The sequence below is a fragment of the Cynoglossus semilaevis genome, chromosome 15 (genome assembly GCF_000523025.1).
Source record: "Cynoglossus semilaevis isolate Cse_v1.0 chromosome 15, Cse_v1.0, whole genome shotgun sequence".
Classification (NCBI taxonomy): domain Eukaryota; kingdom Metazoa; phylum Chordata; class Actinopteri; order Pleuronectiformes; family Cynoglossidae; genus Cynoglossus; species Cynoglossus semilaevis.
The window spans coordinates 17,314,014-17,333,953 of NC_024321.1; the positions used below are offsets into that span (position 1 = coordinate 17,314,014).

Here is a 19,940-nt window from a genome sequence, read left to right on the forward strand (position 1 = left end):
ACTTTTTATCTGATAATTTATGATTTCCATTGTCTTAATATGTGGTCAGCGTATCGTTAAGACCTTTGTAATAACACGTGTAGGCACTTCCACATATTTTTGTGTCATTTCTACATAATATATCACTGGTAGATTATTGGTGTACTGCATTTGAAGAACCTTAATCTAGAATCTAGGAATATAAAGAGTTACCTTTACATTGTCTGGTTTCAAACGTTTAATGCAGAGATTAGACACAATCATCTATTTCTTTGTCTTTTAAAATACACAAACACACATACAGTGGAGCTCATGTTTCTCTGTTGAAACGGATAGCCTTAGGTTGATTTTCTTTTATGTTTGTGTTTTTGAGGCTAAAGTTAAAAGTAATTTTTTGGGGGTTGTCCTCCAGCGTTGTGAACCATCTAAATACTTAACTATTGTATTACATGAACTCCAAAAATAAGTTCTGCTGCATTTCATTATAAATGACAGGAGATAATGCTGCTGTATGCATGCCCTGTAAAGTAAATACCAGTATCTGGGATCATCATACCCAAATATATCCCAAAAATATCCCAAGTACTGCAAGAAGAAATACAAGTCAAGATTATTGTAAAATTCTCTATATCGACCTCTTCACTAACGTCTAGTTTTGGTAGAACATTCAGATGATACAGCACATTCTTTGCACACACCTTTATATGGATTTTAATGAAGACCAGACAAATGCGTTCACAATAATGGATGCAGCATAGCATGAAAAGAAAAAAACAATCTGCAGGGATTGTCTTCCAAAGGGCCCTCCTAACATTCGTTTAAACATTTTCTACAGCTTCTGTTCAGGGTTTGTTGGCTGAGCTGGTTCTCACGCTGGTGTTCTCTGGTAGAACCAGCTCAGCACAGTCTTTAACTGTGCATTGATTGATACAATGACTTGGAACTTTTTGTAGTTCTGTCTTTTCACTTTAATCACAGACATCAATAAGTTGAGGAGAACAATGGTGTGTTGTGACCTTTTTTTGCTTGCCCGTACCTAATCTTGACAAGGTCAGTGTGACCTGATTTTTGGATGTAGAACTGTTCATTGTTTTGGCTTAATACTCATTGGGAACTAAATGTTTTTTGGTATAAATGTCTTAGCCAGTTACTTTGGATCTTGAACCTGAATCCAAGTGAAAGGGCTGCTCAAGAATAATGGACAAGACCATTTATTCCTTTTTAACAATAACGCATCGAGCTGCTATGAACACACTTCAAAATTTTCTAAATGATAAAATGTTTTAATGTATTTTTAGAACACTAACGTGGGCCTCACCTTGTTACATATGCTCCTCCTTTCAACCTCAATCACATAAAAAACAAAACACACAGGAGGGTGGCTGCTGTCGACATTCTTATAAAGTTCTAGGCATCTCTGTGAGTGTTCAGGCTAAATTAAAGCCTTGATTGTGCTCTATAGCCTGCAAGAGTTTCTCTTGGAGAGTTTCTAAACGTGTGTACTTAGGCAAGTCCAGCAGATTGAAGCAGGTGTGGGCCACAGGTAAGTAGTGCTCTCCTCCACCTGTGGGCTGGATGAGCAGCTTCAGGCTTTTCATGCCCAGGATTGGGATGCGGTCACTTCCTGTGACAAATACTGAAAAGGCAACATTTTACTTTCAGTGTGAGCAGAGAATCCTCACAATCATACCAGGAATAAAAATGAGCTTTACTGGTGGGATTAGTGTCGGTACTCACAGAGGAATCGTTTCTTCTTCTCTAGAGGAAGACTGTGGAACACTTCCCAGAAGAGCTTGATTGTGGGGTGATCTGCCCAGTACTCCCCTTTGTATTCAGTACTCTAAAAAGGGAGGAGACAGAATTTGTAATGTTTTATCTACAAAGCAGCTGTTGATCAAGTGAGCCAATGAAAACATTTTTTTTTAAACAGACCTTTTCAAGTTCTGTCCAGTCATAGTTTGTGTTTCCAATGACCATGGCCTGCAGTTCGTTCGGCTGGAACAGCTCTAAAACTTTTCCTCCACAAACCTTGTGAAAGCCTGCGTAGAAACACTTGAACAGTGGAGCCACTGAATTGTTGAAGACATGGTCAACGTAGGCATTGACAAAGTCCTGCCTAAAGACAAAAAAAAAATTACAAACATGTTAAATAGACATACCCCCCCTCCCCAAAAAATAACTATGTTTCCTAAAATAAATTTATATTAATCTATTTATTCATATCTGTAGGCGTAAAGTGGATGAACTGAAGATAAACCTGAATTAAAGCATTTTGTTGTGACAATCCATTTCCTTCTTTTTCTTCCATCTACACTGGACCTCAACAGGTATTTTGTTCTCAACAGCCTGGAGATGAATCACAAATCTGTAGATGTAAATATGTTGTATATTTAATGTAACCTACTGTAATTCGGGATATACACGCTAAAAACTGTTCTTTCGGATTAATCCATTTTACATTGATTCATATAGGGAAAATTATTTCGTTTTACAAACTTTTAGGTTCATGAACAGCCTTCAGGAACAAATTGAGTTCGAAAACTGAGGTTCCACTGTATATACCATTTGGATATAATCATTTAAAAACATTTGTTACTGGTATGGTGAAGTGGACAGCATAAATTACCTGTTTGATTTATTTACATTGATTTCTTCACCATTCGGGACTAATTCCAACACCTCTGTGACACCATAGTTATCCTCAGTGACCTAGAAGAAAAGACATGTTTAGTTTTCTGTTACATGATTTACAGGAAACACCTGGTACTTTCACCACTGAGGTCACAGACTGAATCCTTACTGTGAAGTTCAAGCAGAAAGTTTCCTCAAGGTCGTCTTCTGTGTAGTCCAGTAACTGTTGCAAGCTCCTATTTACACAAATAGAACATACAATATTATCAATACACTGTAGATCAACTGTGTCTTTCCCTTCAGCAGAGGTCACTGCAGTTTTAGTCCTGAGAATGATTTAGCATTGTTTTTAAAGCTTTCTGATGCATCCCTGTCAGTGCTACAACAGAGCTGTGATGTTGGCCACAGGTGGATTCAAAAACCAGATTCCTGTCAGTGAGTAAGAGTTAGCTCTTTGATCTGACCTTCCCACATCTGGCATGAGCTCTTTCAGGTCGTCCAGTGTTGGCTGCCTCTTCAGTAGCTTCTTGTAGAGAGCTAAAGGGAAGTTGAGCTCCACTATAGTGAGGTTGTAGATAGCCAGACCACAGATGACCCCGATGAGGTTGAACAAGTCATGTTCTTCAAAGGTCTTCACGGGAGACACAGAGAAATCATTAAGACATTACTAAGGGCACTGCTTTATACTGCTGAGAACAGAGTATACATATTCATAAGACTAACAATGCTCACATTGTCAAGGGTAGGCTAGAGTGCACTTCAAAATAATTATTTAGTGATATTGCAGCAATGTGGGATTTCAAAGATAAATTATTCAAGTAGGTCGACGGAAAAACAAGTACCTTGTTTGAAAACCAGATGAGCCTGGACTCTTCGTAGTAACGGAACATGCCATATTTGGGGTCCAGCAGCTCTTTCATGATCAGAAGGAAGAACTCCTTTCTAACGCCTCCCGCATCCACAGCATCTTCTCCAACAAAGATCACCTGCCATGGACAAAGAAAGAAAAAATGAACAGCTTAGTTAGCTTAATGTAATTGATTAAATTCTAGTCCACTACACATTTTAACTTCCGAAAATAAAATAAAATGGAAAGGTACCAGCCTTTCCATTTTCTTCACTTCTGCTGTAAGCAGCACAAAGGTCAAGCCCACCTCATTAGATTAGTCCCATTCACCTGCTTATCAATAAATACCCTTTATAAACTTTCTCCTCCACACAGCCTCTTTAACCATGCTCTTGTTACTGCATTAGGGTTTGATTATACTGTTATAAGAGATTACAGAATCAGCCCAGAACATGCTCATACTCTTCTGAAGCAGTTTTTCAAGTCCTGTTCACATCTGAATACAATTATGAGCTCTGTGACTGTAACTTCTTCTTCTTCTTACTCAACAGTGAGATCCATGGACTCCTTTCTTTACCTTCAGTGGTTTCTTGTAGTCCACATTGTTGGACTTCCTCAGGACTTCCATTGTGTCTCCGACTATATTTTCTCTCCGTACGATAAGTATAAGGCAGGGATTCACAGACTCCACAGCTGGTTGGAACATGGAACTTATGTTTTGCATCTGTGCTTGGTCCACTGCTATCTACGATGCATTGAGACAAAGAACGAGCTTTCTTTAAAATAATACAGATGAATCTGCTTCAAATAAAAAAAGGAAAACATAAGCAACCTTGATCGGCTGTAATTACCTGCATCTGAATGAAGGCGTCAGTCTGAAGCAGGGTCGTCTTTGCCTGGGCATCAAATACAAAAGGATACCTGCATAGAGTCACCACACCGTCGTGACCCTGCAGGCAAACAAGCAAATAGGTTCATCTTAAGACAAGCAAAAATAATAGTGTTATTCATGGTATCGACCTCAGTGGCTGACTCACCATAGGATACATCTGCCTCTGAATCCATGTGACATAGTCACGTCTGATGTCTATTAGGTCGTCCAACTCGTGGATGTAGAATTTGTCATACTCGATTATGTGTCCTGCCTTATCGCTCACCTGGTACATTGGGGAAATGACATAATCTTATGATTCTGGGACCATTTACAGAAGTTGTACATGACTTTTGATGTACACAGCTAACATGACCCTGTTAAAAATCCACAACCCTTGTTGTTCCCACCTTGTGCAGGAGCTCCAGAAGTCTGAGGGAAGTGTCCAGGAAACAAGTAAAGATCCTCTGCTCTACCGATGGGATGCCCACTTTGTTCATCTTCAGGAGATAAACCACCACCTCTTTGTACAACTCTACCAGCCGCTGGAAGACTGGAGGCTCAAACCTAGACCACCAGTTTCCTGTCACAAAGCGAAGACCATAAATATGACTGCACATGAGAATTATTGGTCTTGTCATGTAAGGCATGAAAAAAAATCATCTTACCCAGCACCTTCAGAGGAGCCTCTTTTAGGCTGATGAGTGATTTGGCAAATGGGATGGCAATGGTCACATAATTATTTTGGTCACTGAAGAGTGGGCATACTGGAAGGGTGAGGTAGAGCCTGAGGGCTTCAATGTCTGGAGGAGAGTTGCTCAGTCTGGGAATGAGGTTCTTTTCTAGACTTGCAGCAATCTGCAAAAGACAAAGAGAAAATATTTAATATCTAATTATAAAGTGATACCAGTACTGTTCTATGAAATAGCCCAATTAAGTCAGAAGGAATTAGTGTACGTAGCTTGTGATTATGGTGCATGAACAACAGCACTGACCTGCTGAGAAATCTCAGGGTGACCTGGTCGGACAAGTCTGTGAAAGAGGACGCGAGCCATATTCATATCCACTCCTGAATATTTGCTGCTTGTGCAGTAGTGATCTGGATGACTAAAAAGAAGAAAAAATAAAACACAAGTGCAATAAGTATTGTACGTAGAGTACAATAAAGGCCTAACAAGACAACCTCATCACTTATGACAAGTTAAATGTCAGAAACAACTGAAATCCTAAAGATTAAAAAAAATAAAAACGCCAACTTCAGCTTCACATTTTCCTGGCAGTGACAATAAAAAAATAAAAAACGGATCTGACAGGACATTCATTTGTGATAGACATCAACAATAATTATAATACAAATAAGAATAAAAAATACTACTGACATTTGTAAGGTTTTGACAGAATGTCATTGAAACTTATTTTTACCTTTTTGACAGAAAAGATCCATTGAGGCAGCTTGGTGTGGAGAACACGAGGTCAATCTCACTGAGGAAATAATGGCATGAGAATAATTAGTGTGACTATACAGTCTAAAGAAAAAAAAAAAATCAAAAAACAAGTTATAGTCCTGACAGATCCTGCAGTTGTAGAGACAGTAGGTCTATCACACACATATAAACAATGTCATTAATTATTATTATTTTTTTAATAATTTACTTTGAAATATCAAGTGGAAGTCGCCCTGGTGAATGATTCAACCACTTCTGTATGATCTCCTCATTCAGGGTACACAGTTTCCTGTGCGGTTCCTGTACACTCACATCTTCTATGCTCTGACATGAGAAGAAAAACAATTAAGAAAAACTTAAGAGTTTATATCTTAAGACAGAAGCACCATCATGGAACAAGGCAGTGATATGATACAACCCTCTTCATTATCTGAAAACTTACATTTGCCTTACAATAGTGGGCAAAACTCTGATCACCTCCAGCATAAATCCTCTTCACATAAAAAGATTCTGCAAAGTTAGAAAAAGAGATAAAGACAAACATGAGGAGGCACAGCAGTAGTTTTGTATGTTAATTTAATTTTGTATAAACAAACTGATAAAATTAATCATGTACAGCCGCTTTATAGTGTTAAAAAATTGTCAGTATTTCACAGGGCTACACAATGTGCACTTCCACTGCAGAAGTTCGTAGAGGTACCATTTTCAGGGATAAGGCGGTATGTAAATTATAAGTACAACCATCTCAACAGAGCAGAACATGCGACAATACCACATTACCAAAGTTACACATTCCATGGTTTTACCCTGTTGATCCCTTGTCTCCATTACAAACCTTTTAATGTAATAAAAAAAGAAAAGTATTTCATACAGACTACAGCCCTGTATCTGCACACGTCAGGAACTTGATGAGATGGAGACACAAAAAAGCTAAGGTACGATTCCATTTCAATAAGCAGCTGTTTGTGTCTTACCTGTAGATGGTGGAGAGATGGGGGGTAGGACAGGATCTTTGACAGGGTATGGACTTTTCCTGTTGCTGGTAGAACGTGTTCCAAGTTGCCCATTACCCCCGAGTCCAAATGAGTGAATCTTTCCAGATGTTGGCGTGAAAGCCAATGTGTGCTGCCTTTAACAAAATAGAACCCAATATGTTAGATGTGGTTGACTTATAATAACACACACCGGAAGTGACTGGTGATGATGGTGGAAAATATTAACTTCACCTGCCACATGCTACCTGTGAGACTACATTCCCCATAAGCTCAAACACTTTCCTTGGGTTAATTTCATGGTTTGTAGAGCCATGTCCAAGTTGTCCATAACCTCCTGCCCCAAATGTGAACACACCTCCCTCCTGTAAAATCACAAAGAAAAGTTATTAAGAGCTAACAAAAAAAACAAAAAAAACAAGTGCCATGAGTGTTATTGGCAGCTTGTGGTTGTACTCCTGTGGTGTCCTTGTCCTGAGGAATGTCATAAAAACCTGATTCAAAAGGTAAATGGTATAAAGTGAAATTCTGTTTTTTACAGGTACATTACCTTAATAACAAAAGGTAAATGGTATAAAGTGAAATTCTAATGACTAATGACTTGTAAATTGCAATAAACCAGGTTTATTTCATATTTTCAAGTATATACTGTAAGTATATACTGTAAGTATATATACTAAGTATATAACTCACCTTGGTCAGTGCCACTGTGTGATCCTCTCCACAGGAGATATACATGACTCTCTGCGATCTCAGGGACTTCAGCTGGACTGGGTAACAACGATCTGAAAAAAACAAACAAAAAATAAACAAAACAAAAAAAAAACCACATAACATTGAGTCTGGTTTTGGAAAGCGAATGCTCCTGAGTATTTAAGGGGACCGGACCACTCACCGTTGGTGTCGTTGAGACCAAGCTGACCAAAGTTGTTGCGGCCCCAACCAAACACCGCTCCTGACAGTGTGAGGGAAAAGCTGTGAGCCCCTCCTGCTGATATCTGTGCAAAAGGAATGCCCTGCAGAGACTGAATGATCTGAGGTGTAGGAACGCTGTGTCCCTGCATTCCTAGTCCAAGCTGTCCATATCGACTCTGGCCCCATGAGAAGATATGGCCTCCTTTAAAGTGACACATACAGTATACGTACAAAGAATAAATATGAATACAAGCACATAAATGTTGCTTCATAAATGTGTTTCATAACAATACAAGCGATCCTCACCTTTTGAAAGTGCGAGGGAGTGCCAGTAACCACAGGCTACCTGAGTGACTTGTACATCTGACAAAATTTTGATGTTTCTATCATTTAAAGGGGAACGTAGGGGGAAAATATGCAAAGACAGAGTTGAAAAAGGGTTGAAAAAATATTTCTAAGAAAATTAAAATAACATTAGAATAAACATAAGGCTGAATGCAGGAAAGTTTCATGTGAGAATTTTTAGACACTTTTTATTTAATGGTCAAGAGGCTGATGATGCAAATTGTTCTCTGGAGCAATTAAATTGCTCCATTTCTTTTTTACTTTATTTGTAACAAATGTTTCACACAACTGCCTAATCTTAAAAACATTTAAATATACGATTTTCAATTATGTCTGTGAATAATTATCTAAAGGATGCATACATTTATTATAAAAGAGATAAAACTGGTGATGAAGACTCAGGAAATAATGCTTTGTGGTACTAAAGCCTACTACATACAGTATACTGTATACTGTACATGCTTAGCATTAGGAAAATTACTTGCGTTGATCTTACCTAGGCACACGAACACATTCATCAAAGTTATTCAAGCCCAGCTGCCCATCTGAGCCCAGACCCCACGAAAAAATCTGCCCGTTGTCATTAAGGGCAAGTGTATGGGACTCTCCACATGACAGCGCTACAATTATCTGTGCATCCAGAGCCACAACCTGTTCTGATTGAAGAAAAAGAGATATTTTTTTATATTATGAGGCTTCTATAGCCACATCTATACTACAATATTAAAAAAAAACCATATGTTTACAGTATATGTTATGGACCAGTTAAATGTTTCAATAAGAACATACAATAAGGCATTGTACCAGAGCTATGAAGAAAAATCTGAAGTGATAGTATCTTTTGAAATCAAACTACAATATGTTTAACCTGAAAGGCCACATTACTTTTTCCAGTCTTTGGTGTTGACACTCTTCACACAACACTGACACTGAATTGAAACTGACATTTCAAAGTAAAACTGGATGTTGTTAATTCGAAACGCTATCCCAATGTTTAGCTAAAAGCAGGTCTAGTGAAAAAACAAGTAACAACTCACTCAGTTTACAAAGTCAATAAACTCTTTTTATAGTCTTTTTATAAGTCCATATAGTTTTCAAATTAATACATTATTTTTATATTCAAGAGAATATATTTATAGGGAATACCAATGTTTTCTAATATTCTTAGTAATATCCAACATTTTTGCACAAACAGTTTTTTACCACAGATTTGCGCACCAACCTGGTTTCTTTCTGGTCTTCTCATGTCCCAGCTGCCCAAGGTCATTGCATCCACAGGTGTACACGGTTCCATCCTCTAACAAGATAGCTGTGTGTCTACGTCCACACCCAACATCAGACACTCTCTTGCCATGGAAGAACTCACATATCCGTGGCTCAACCACAATCTCCTCGTCAATGCCACCTAGACCCAGCTGTCCATATGAAGCATTTCCCCAGCACAGCATCTTGGTACCCTTCTTCCTCCCCCTTTTTCTTGGCTCAACTCGCCAGAGGTCTCTGTAAAAATCCAAGATGAACATTCAGGGGCACTGTTGGCTGGAGATTATAAAGCTTAGAATAAAATTAACCATTGTTACCTTAACTTATGTCTGCAGACTGTGTGATATAAATACAGTTATTAGTCTGTACAAGGTTCTTGTAGTCTGACACAACATGAAAACTCAAGTTATGAAAAGAACGATCTGTCTAAACATTTTTTCTAATCTGCATATTCTTAAAGTGATTTATTTACTCTGACCTCACCTTAATAAGGTTCTAAAATAAAAAACAAAACTTTGACCTAATCCGTAGAATTCTGCTTGTATATGCAAGTATTTATGAGTGCCTGCAAAAACAAAAACCAGAGTATCTTGGCTGGGACAACTGTCTCCAATCGGGAGAAAAGAATAGCTGGTCATCTGTGCAGCTAGTGCTTTGACTCAAGTTGTGCACTTGAGTCGAAGCACAGTTTATCAGTTGTACAGGTGTTGACAGGTGTCTCAGACAATCGAGAATAGTAGTTTTAATGAGGACTATGAGATATGCTACAAATACTACTAATTTAAATCCACTTTTTTTAATTAAAAAAGAATAAGTGCTTAAATGTAAATTACAGAATACGCAAACTGTATTTTGCAGATAATAGCTAGTAAGTTGTTGGCGATGGTTAATCGAGATTAGGACCACACAGCTAATGCGGGCAGCAGAAGTAAGTTTTATGAGGTATATACAATGACAATACGGTTACTAGTTGCAATAATAATTTTAGAAAATAATTCTACAATAAAACCGTAAGACACGTGGTGACACTTATACAGCAGCATAGCGTTCAAAAATTAGGGCCGTTGCTTTGAGTAGTCAAACGTTATACATGGGTTGTAGTTAACAGGGTAAATAGAGGACACACACATGCATATAAAAAAAAACAACTAAACAGTGTTACACATGGGCGTTTTTGTGACAAGTTGAAAGTTAAGAGTCTGGGTAAAGCTAACGAGGTTTATATTCGTAAAAGCAAAAAAGCCAAGCTTACCAAATCCTGACAGGGTTTGAGTGACCAGCTGTTGAGCCTTCTATACACCCCAGCCGTTCAATATGCACATACTTGCGCAGTTTTAGATTTTTAAACTAAGAAAGCCAATTACCAGCTTATATTTTTAAGCTACAACTGCTCTGTCAACAACGCCTGTGTATAAGGTACGTTGAGAAAATCTGTCATGTTATAAATAGTGTGATGCGATGAATGTGATATCCGATGAAGCTTTTCACGATAAAATACTTATACGTCGCACATCGCTATGAAGCCCACATGGTAGAATTTATTTTGCTTAGTTGCTTTTTTAAAAGTTTTTTTAAGGTTTATCTGACTATATAATTTAAACAGTAGCGTTAAACAATTGTATCTTAAGTACAGGGTGGTTAGCTTTGTTTTGAAGGTTTGTCTAACCTAGTGGAAACGGTGCTGTTTTTTTACTCTGAGCTGAAGAAATGTCGCGACGTTTCTGAACTGTTCTAGAGAGACACAAAACGCATGCGCACATGTGTGGCGGATATGGACAGACTGTACACACACGCTTGCACATGTCAGTACAGTGAGTGAACATGTTTGTTACTGTGATTTTGTCATAAAGTATTGAGAGACAATGTAAGGTGTAAAGTAAAAGTAAATGATTAATAATAGTTACACAAGGTTCACAGTATTATTTTTATATCGATGACCAACTTGGAAGTGGAGATAAGAACACATAAATGCCCTAATTACAAAATTGAATAAGAAAGTCCTCACATTGACATACAGGTATTCCCCTGTTAAGTCATTAAGTGCAAGTGTATCAAATAAATGAATATTCTCCATCTGTGGTTTGTATAACATTTCTCAAACCTCAGTTTCTTCTGATTTTATACAAAAGGTGTATGTGTATATGTTTTTGTTACATGTTTCAACCTCACATTACTTAGCTTCCGTAACCCAAACTTCTCTGTTGATAAAAGTTATATCATTATTGATTAACTGTCATCCATCCAGCCCTCCATCCATCAGTCCTCTACTGCTTAGTCTTGTTTAGTGTCACAATTCCAGCATGGTTTGATAACATGGCCCTGTTAACCAGTGTCCAATCTCCATGTTTTGGAGTGTGGGAGGAGACTGACTTCCATTTTCACACATTGGGAGAAGATGCAAACTCTAAAAACTGAACTGCAAACACCATAAAAACTGAACTGCTGATCTTCTTGTAAAGCAATGGTTATAACCACCATGTCACTCTTTGGAATTTAAAATTTCACAATGATCTCTTCTCCTCTCTGCTAAACTAACACACAAACGGTCAATCTATTTTGAAACTAACATTATTTTCTCTAGTCTTTCATCTTTTATTTTTAAATATTTTATTTATTTTGGGGTCTTTTTCCTGTATGTTTTATTATCTTGACCACTCTTTTATGTTGCATTTTGATCTCAAATTACTGATCAATGTGCACAACTGTAAATAATTTAGTGATCTTACAAATACAATATCTGACTCCCTCTAGTGGTTGTGATATCGTTAATGAACTTCACGATGCGTATCCTTACTGTCCATAAACCTTGATGGTATACGTAATTGGCTGTACACTTTAAACATGTCTGTCTTTTGTATCATTGCATTATTAAGGAAGACTGACTATTGGGAAACACACTACACACTTTAACTATTTGTCATCTGACTCCAGATGGCTGATGAATGTGGAACAGGAACTAAAAATGTGGACTATTGCTTCCCGTATGACTAGTAACTTAATCTACAAATTTGATTCCTTTAGGCACATGACACAGGACACTGAACTATGTGTCATATCCTCTGATAGTATTTTGCTATAGAAATTCATCATTTGTATCCTCCATTTACACAAATGTGGAACATAAAAAATGCTTTGTTTCTATTTTTATTGGATTAATCACAACAAAACCTCGGAGGTGAAAATACACAGACAATCACACAAAGGCTGTGTTTAATCTAATGATCTATATTTATTACACAATTCTATGTGCTGCGTCATAAGTCACGGGCCACTTCCATGAACAACCTTTATTGTTATCTATGATGACATAAAAACAATCTAAAATAGAACCTGCGTAGACACTGAGGTCAAAAGATTGACCTCTTTACACTAGTTTGACTCAACACTGACAACACTGTTGTGCCATGAGTTAATCAGCAGGTGACTCTTGAAAATGCAGCAGATCTGGTTGTGCTGGATCTTTACGGGTGTTTCTTCACATGGTCAGGAGACTGAGAGCAAAAACAGCTCATTCGTTTGACAGCACCGTCGGAATCGGTAAACCAACAGAGCAGAAGACAGAACAAAGCTGAGAGGAAAATGCTGTACCTCCTGGGAGTAAGTATAATGGCAGAAGTTAACATTACAGCAATGTGAACTGAAGTAATTATTTATTCAATTGTATTTTTATATAATTTAGTTTTAATTGTTGCCATTCAGCAGTTCACATATTACTACCTTGCAGCTGTAATTTATTTTGAGAAAGAACTTATTTATTTATTACAATTTTTTAAATCATTTTTAGCATTATGATTCAGTATTCAGTATCAATTTCAGTCATACCTTTGTTTTTTTCTATTTGTAGTACATGTGTTGAAACCTGCTGGAAATGTTGTCATCTTTAGATTGTTTTCTTATCTGCAGATACTGTGAATGTCAATTCATCCATTTTTTGTGTAAAAAAATTGATTGTGGCTTTTTAATTATTTAGACTATCATCGGCCTACTCTTTATCATAATGTTCTTCTCTAAAGGACTTCAGGAGGTGAGTAATTTTAACATTGTTCTTGTTATTTTTCAATCTCTACAAAAACAAAGAGACACTTTTACCTGGTAGAGCACGTTGCACGAGTCATGAGTCAAATAAGAAGGTGAGCCAAATTTTCTGAAATTATAATTGTCTTTGACAGAAGAGTAAACCTAGAAAATTAAAGCTGCCTGAGTCAAGTGCAATCAACAGAAAGGTGTGTGCTCATAAATAGCCAAAGATTACACTGACCTAATTATATTAAAATGTCATTATACGTCTGACTTTCGCATCTCTGTTGCAGGCTTTTAGTTCAAGTGATATGCATTTACTGGCCAAAATCCTCTCAGTTGGATTGGTGGATGCAGACCCTAACTACCTGCATCATTTGAAAGGCTACAGGGACTTACAGTGCGGTTGATCTCTGCCAAAGAAGGAGAGACAAGAGACAAGAAAAGAAGGAGATCATCCTGATAAACCTTCTCCCTGCTTTGCCCCTTTGGATATATTATTATTCATTGGAAACTGGCTTCAGAATCAAATATGACAGGGCTAATTCATGGGAGTCATTTCCTAAACGCCCGACTATGATTTGGGCTAAATGTGTGAAAAAAGCATCCGAAACTTTTTTTTTTTAGTTTTTTTTTTAGAAATGTGTTAAGTGATTAAATGTGTATTTATTGTTCCACTAGGTCCTAAAATCTATGGATGTCCGATATTAACTTTTTGCCGATAATTGATATGCCAATATTGTCACTTAATTTCCGATTCCGATATCAACCAATACTGATATAGGTTAGGTAATATTTATGTATTTATCTGTACAAACCAGTGTATAGAGTTGCTGGCACCAGCATTCTGCATACAATCCACTGATTATTACTATAGATTAATTAAATGAGCAGCAATGCTACCATCCCCAAAACTATTTTTTGATCACACATCATTTGGCTTAACCCGGGCATTGGGTTGTCGGGTTTTCATTATCAGAGGAAATAAGATATTATGTATTATTAGATGTTAGAGATTTCATAATTATGCTAATATTGGGCTGATAATATCAGTCAGTCGATATTATCGGACATCCTTACTAAAATCTAAATCTAAAATTAAATTTATATGGTCCCTGTGGAAGCTTAGAAAAACGGAACATTTAACAGTAAGATGTGCTGCTGAAGACATTGGTCGAGCCAAACACAGAATGTCCCAGAGTGATGGTGTAAAATGTTTTGGTGCTTATGTTAACTTTATATTTGAACAGCAAAAGTTAAAAAAAGAAATAAAGTTTTTTTCAAAGTAAAATCATCTTACTCTCAATAATCGGTCTTGTGCTTGAACGCTCCATTGCGAAAAAGTAAGTTATTGTCTCTTTCTCTTCGCTGCTCTGTGTTTTACTTCTTTATCTAGAAAAGACAGGACAAAAGACAAACAGCAGAAGAGGAAGTGAACGATGAAAACAAGTCAGGTTCTGTTAACTCATGCGCTTGTTGTTGTTCTCACTTACTCCACACGAGGCTGTTGAGTCTCTCCCCGAGCAAGTAGAACAAGGTCACCAAAGACGTGTTTAAGAAAAAGAAGCCCACCAGACCACAACTGCTGAAGTGCCCCAGGATGGGATACACCCAGATACCAGTGGAACTGTACACCCACAAAATCCTGCAACGCACGATTAGACACAAATAAAAAGAAAAAAAAAGGGAGATAAGCTCTTCTCAGGTGTTACTGTATCAGCCTGATACGGTCCTCACGCCTGCTGCATGTAGTCACAACTGTTACTCTATGCTCCCACATTGGAATATTGAACCAGAAAAACCATAATGCCCACTGGCTTTAGTTTATTGACTGTTTCTAATTTTGACTTCATAACTGTGTCTGAAATATCTGAATGGGCCTTTGAAAAACTGAACTGTATTAGAATGTTGCAACGCTCAGCACAGTTTTGGTTACACATATAAATCCTGTTTTGTAATCTTATAATGTCATCAATGCTGTTTGTCTTTAGCGTTCCTAGAGTTTTATACAATAACTGTTTTAAAATAGGATTAGCACAAAAAAGCTATGAATAACCAAAAGTGTGCTAACAGCTAATAAACGTGCTTCTCGGCTAGCTAGCAGTTGTGAAAATATTTTAAAATTAGCTAAAGATATAATAAATAACATTAATAAGATAAGGTAAATGTTAGCCATTGCTAATATTTAGAACACAAAAATTCAAGAATAAGTCAAGAATATGGCAAAACTTAGCTGACAGATAATCCAAGAGAAAGAAAGAAATGTTCACACACACAAAAAAACAAAAAAACAAAAAACAACCAAAATGGTACGGCCGGAATATTAAGAACCAACAACAACTGGTCACCTACTAAATTCTAGTTTATTATTAGTTCTAGTTTTTAGTAACTAAAGATAGGCTAGCAGCAGCCGCTAATAAGTAAACAAGAACAAAGCGACCGAAATGACCTAATATAATATAACAGAAATAAATAATTACCAGGGTTACAGTAAAAATGTTCAACAAAATATTTACAAAAATTGTATTTAATCTATAATGAAGTCTTTGGATATTATTTATATTTATTATTTATAATCACTATTTGGATAACTTCTTTGCTGAAGACAGGTCTAAAAATGTTATCAATGGGCCTTGAAGGATTCAGGATCCGTTTGTTTTGTAGCTCTATACGAATTTTGAATGTCACTCTTCTGCTGTAGTACATGCTGACTCACCACAGCATATAGGCCAGACTCACAGCTCCTAATGCTGCCAGAGCATTCTTAGTCTGTGGGTAGACGTGTGGCTGCAGCAGCACTTCTCCAAGTAACAGAGGCAGGACAACTGTGTGCTGCAAGATATTAAGTATTAGGTGTGAGATAGGACACTGGTGGCTATAAAGAGTCTATTTAAACAGTCACAGACCACAGCATGGTTTATCCAGGGTGGAAAGAAGGTGTCAATAGTTGCCGGGTAGACTAACTCTCTGTCGTAGACAAAGATGGTCCAGAAAAGTACGACCACAAACTAGACATAAGAAACAGAGAGAACAGTACCAAGTGTTATTGGGTGTTTTACTTCATTTATTCTACAGCAGACACTTTCTAAGTGTTGCGACACGTTGTGGGACTGTGACAAACAAAAAAAGGCTGTGAGGCAAAGCAAAGTCAATATTCTTTTTACACAACAAAGGTTCTTACCATGCCTACAGGAAAGCCAAAGACAGAGAAGATGAAGTCTTTACATCTGCTGAGAACGTGCTCTGTGTTTTTCCCAGGTTGTAGATCATTCACTGTGGCTAGTCCAAAGAGAAACGTCTGCAATAACTGAAAGACAAGGAGCATTACTACCTTTTTTCAATATCACCTATCAAGGAGTACACAACTGAGACCGTAGTACATACTCACCAAATTTAAAAAAGTCAGGTACTTCCAAGGTCCTCCATAAACAAATATACCTGCAGGTAACTCCTCTCCATCCTTGGCAGCCAGAGTCTTTACAATGAAAGCATACCAGCTGAAGGCTGAGATGTGGAACAGTCTCCTCACGTATGAAGCCATTTCAAGCCAGGTGGAAATAAACGCGATGAAACACAAACACTGTAGAGAAGAAAACTGTGTCTGTCTGTCTTTGAGCTTCGGATCAGTGGAAGTGCAGACTGTAGAGTAGCCTTGGCTCTTTGAAGATTAGTCTAACTTACAGCAGCTCTGGCTTACCACAACATTTGCTAAGCAAAGCAGCACTGAAAGACAAAAGGAGTACTGTCGCTCCAGAAGTATAGGGTGCTATGCTGACGACTAGCAGCATGTGACAGTTTTATTTACACTGAGGCCTTAATCACTTTCAGCGTGTTTTGCAAGAGTAAAGTACAAGTAAAATACTTTAGGCAAATAAAGCCTGAGTTATGCACATGGTGATGAAACACAGTGGAAGGGTGGTTAAAGGTCCTGCCTTACAGCAAGCCAGTCAAAGGGCATTCAAAATGAGCATGTCAATTGCGTTATTCATTTTTGTAATTAATCACAATAATAAATAAACAGTGGATACACATGTTTTTGATGACACAATTAATTCACAGTTTCACAGCTCTGTATAAAACATGACATTGATTCAAGGACTCTGTTCACCTTCTCCCCTTTAATTGTGCCAAACTGAGACCTGTAATCCAACATAGTTCTGACCATCATCTGCAGTATTAATAGTATAATAGTTATTTTAAGGATTAAGGTAATAAAAAAAATCACCTATTGACATTTGTTATGCAGGGAATGCACTTTGGTAAATTCAGTACATTCAGCACAGTTCCTCCGATTCCCTGCTCACATCAACTATGGCTGTGAGGGAGCGCTCCTCTCACTTCTTCCGCTCTCTTCTGCTTGTTTTACCTTCTACCTCTGGAGGGCGCCACGACACTTCAACTGCCTCCACCTCCAGTACGTTGTATCCATTTAATTTCCTCGGAAAAAAGCAGAATAGTTAAGATAGTTTCTTGTAAATGTATTTTGTTTTTGTGTAGTTATACATTACATTTGTATTTCTTATTTTCAGCTCTTTGGTTGTTACTATTAACAATAAGTAAAATTGCTGTGCAAAAAAAAAAACATTTTACCAATATATACAGTATATATATACGTATATATATATATTACCAATTATAAAAGATGCAACAAAATGTATCATGAGTTACACAGGAGTCAGAAGAATCGTGTTAAACATTTTATTTACAATTTTAAAACATCCTAAGAAACAAAATGTGTAACAGCTCAGTTCTACATAGTATCTGTTAAAGTCTTAAAGTGTAAATACAGTTTTGAGATTACCTGGTCAGACAGAGCTCCAGAGTCATTTAAAGGTCCGCAGCACATTATAAAATATAACCTCATTTTCTGAGGTAGTTCAGATGATGGAACATGTTCGATCATGATAAAAGCTAAAAAAAAGGCACACATATACAGTATACCTGTATTTTTGTTTAACAAATAGTGTAATTATGACAATGTTGTGCAATACTTGATATGGGTGGAATTACACTTTAGGACAAACAGACAAAGCTTTTAAGACTAACATTAAATCATTATTTCTGAATAAATGACTAAAATGCATTACAAACTCTGATGTGTATATGTCTACATGATGTGAAAACTAGCATTCTGCTCTAATCTTGCCTCTTTTTAAATCAAAAATTTGTTTGATATTGATTTTTTCAAAATCACTATTTACAACAGAACATCAACAAGCTTTTTGGAGATAATATTTCACAGATCCATATTTTACAAATAGACATTTTGTGCTAACATATATTACAAAGAAGTCATGTTACAGTTTGACATCACATTTTATTTAAAAGTGGCTGACACTAGTGTCTATGCTGCAAAAAGGTCAGATGTCGACAATTGCACTTTTCCCTTGCAGTCAGTAAAGCTCAATCACAACGTTCACTCAGTCCGTCTGCTTCTCACATTAGCTATGTTCACACAATGCATTCTTTAAAGGAATGTAAAATAAATTACCAGACTGTCCAACCTACTGTACATGTTAAATGTAGATATTCAGATATCACTGAACATCTAATACCAATATATATGAGCTGTTCTAATGTTTAAATATTTTTTTCTGGGATTCTGGGATCTATCTCTGAGTAATTCTTATCATTCCATGGCTCATTTATACCTTTTTAGAAAATGTATCTAGCTTTTTTGTTCGAATTTAGTCATTTGCTTATTTAACCATTTTAATTTTAGCCACTTTTCAGCTACATTTAGCTGTTTACTTGGTTTCCTTCTGCTGTATAACAGTGAACTATTCCAGGCTAACTTAAACCTCTACTCTTCTTTCTCTATCTTTCAAGCTTTAGCTATTTTTTTCTTTCAAAAAGGTTGTCTATTTGGCTCAGGTGACATTGGTTTTTATCTATGGACTGTGGTGTAATTATTTCCTTGGCCTCTTTCCAATCTGTTTGGCTAACTTCTCTATCCAGTATTACTTAATCATTAATCATTTACTTGCAGCTAACACTATTCTGATGTGTAAACGTGCAACACTTTTAAGTGTCTTACATGTAAAAGGCAAATCTAAAGCTGTGTTCATGCTCCATACTGTAAGTCTGTGGTGATATTCATTTTAGGGTATGTTTAGACAGATTTGTACTTGCCGCAAAGTGCTGATTAACCTAGCGCCTACAATCACTTTAATCCTGGTGGGCTGTTAACACACAAGTACAGAAGTACCTCTGGTACATGCATTTGGAACAGCCACTTGCTCTGGTTTTAAACATTTATCTAGATTCACATTCTTTTCACACTTCCTGTACACGTTCTTTCTCCACCTTTTAATACCGGTTAAGGTGCCATCTGAGAATGTAACAGAGACAAGTCATTCAGACACGAAGGCAAACAAAAATGTGCATTTGAATGGTAAAAGCATGGGAGGCTGTACATGTTCATACCTGAAATCGACTGTAAACCTTCCTCTCCTTCCTCATGCTCTGGATCCTCTCTAGCAGCCTCTCCTTGTCCTGTGCAGATTTGTGCGGCTCTTTGCTCAGAGTCCCAGTGCCCCGCTCGGATTCTCTTTTAGCATTTCTGTCAGCTTTATCTTCTTTCTCATCATCAGTGACAGGAGATTCTTTGGTGGCTTCACTCCCGCTTTGGCTCG

General features: G+C 37.1%; 3 protein-coding genes across 7 annotated transcripts in view; all 3 read right to left on the reverse strand.

Annotated features, from left to right (window-relative positions):
- Window positions 1–204: 204 nt before the first annotated feature.
- herc4 (HECT and RLD domain containing E3 ubiquitin protein ligase 4) lies at window positions 205–10,727 on the reverse strand. 5 transcript variants are annotated; one of them, XM_017039471.2, is made up of 25 exons: window positions 10,541–10,727; window positions 9,606–9,624; window positions 9,248–9,525; window positions 8,522–8,681; window positions 7,987–8,063; window positions 7,661–7,882; window positions 7,459–7,550; window positions 7,000–7,130; window positions 6,748–6,902; window positions 6,216–6,283; window positions 5,982–6,097; window positions 5,751–5,810; window positions 5,324–5,435; window positions 4,997–5,186; window positions 4,739–4,911; window positions 4,495–4,614; window positions 4,309–4,407; window positions 4,035–4,202; window positions 3,453–3,596; window positions 3,075–3,241; window positions 2,780–2,846; window positions 2,606–2,688; window positions 1,912–2,095; window positions 1,717–1,819; window positions 1,407–1,615 (listed from the first exon to the last, which is right to left on the reverse strand). In XM_017039471.2, the coding sequence occupies exons 3-25, from the start codon at window positions 9,471–9,473 to the stop codon at window positions 1,407–1,409; spliced, it is 3,126 nt and encodes a 1,041-aa protein (XP_016894960.1). In that variant the 5' UTR covers window positions 9,474–9,525; window positions 9,606–9,624; window positions 10,541–10,727. The 5 variants fall into 5 exon arrangements, with proteins under 5 accessions (XP_024918942.1, XP_016894960.1, XP_008325809.1 ...); XM_008327587.2 differs by lacking the exon at window positions 9,606–9,624; XM_025063174.1 differs by lacking the exons at window positions 9,606–9,624; window positions 10,541–10,727 and having other exon boundaries at window positions 205–1,615; window positions 9,248–9,473.
- A 1,689-nt stretch (window positions 10,728–12,416) lies between these two features.
- On the reverse strand, window positions 12,417–17,123 carry LOC103391350 (androgen-dependent TFPI-regulating protein). Its single transcript, XM_008327585.2, has 6 exons — window positions 16,694–17,123; window positions 16,487–16,612; window positions 16,212–16,313; window positions 16,022–16,137; window positions 14,799–14,950; window positions 12,417–14,697 (listed from the first exon to the last, which is right to left on the reverse strand). The coding sequence occupies exons 1-6, from the start codon at window positions 16,844–16,846 to the stop codon at window positions 14,654–14,656; spliced, it is 693 nt and encodes a 230-aa protein (XP_008325807.1). The 5' UTR covers window positions 16,847–17,123; the 3' UTR covers window positions 12,417–14,653.
- Window positions 17,124–17,989: 866 nt separating this feature from the next.
- Window positions 17,990–19,940, reverse strand: part of fam83ha (family with sequence similarity 83 member Ha) — a 10,358-nt gene continuing 8,407 nt past the window's right edge. Inside the window, 2 exon segments of the mRNA XM_025063093.1 lie at window positions 17,990–19,636; window positions 19,732–19,938. Of these exon segments, the coding sequence (XP_024918861.1) occupies window positions 19,625–19,636; window positions 19,732–19,938 (219 nt within the window). The 3' untranslated portion in view covers window positions 17,990–19,624.

What these genes read in the sequence shown, in the direction of transcription:
- herc4 (XM_025063174.1), bottom strand. Translation starts at nt 9,473, where the DNA reads ATGCTGTGCTGGGGAAATGCTTCATATGGACAGCTGGGTCTAGGTGGC. An exon ending in CTTCCACTTGATATTTCAAA is followed by an intron (nt 5,811 to 5,981) that starts GTAAATTATTAA and finishes TTATTTCCTCAG; the next exon opens with TGAGATTGACCTCGTGTTCT. An exon ending in CTCATGCCAGATGTGGGAAG is followed by an intron (nt 2,847 to 3,074) that starts GTCAGATCAAAG and finishes TTGTGTAAATAG; the next exon opens with GAGCTTGCAACAGTTACTGG.
- LOC103391350 (XM_008327585.2), bottom strand. Translation starts at nt 16,846, where the DNA reads ATGGCTTCATACGTGAGGAGACTGTTCCACATCTCAGCCTTCAGCTGG. An exon ending in TTGGCTTTCCTGTAGGCATG is followed by an intron (nt 16,314 to 16,486) that starts GTAAGAACCTTT and finishes TCTTATGTCTAG; the next exon opens with TTTGTGGTCGTACTTTTCTG. An exon ending in CCTGGATAAACCATGCTGTG is followed by an intron (nt 16,138 to 16,211) that starts GTCTGTGACTGT and finishes AATATCTTGCAG; the next exon opens with CACACAGTTGTCCTGCCTCT.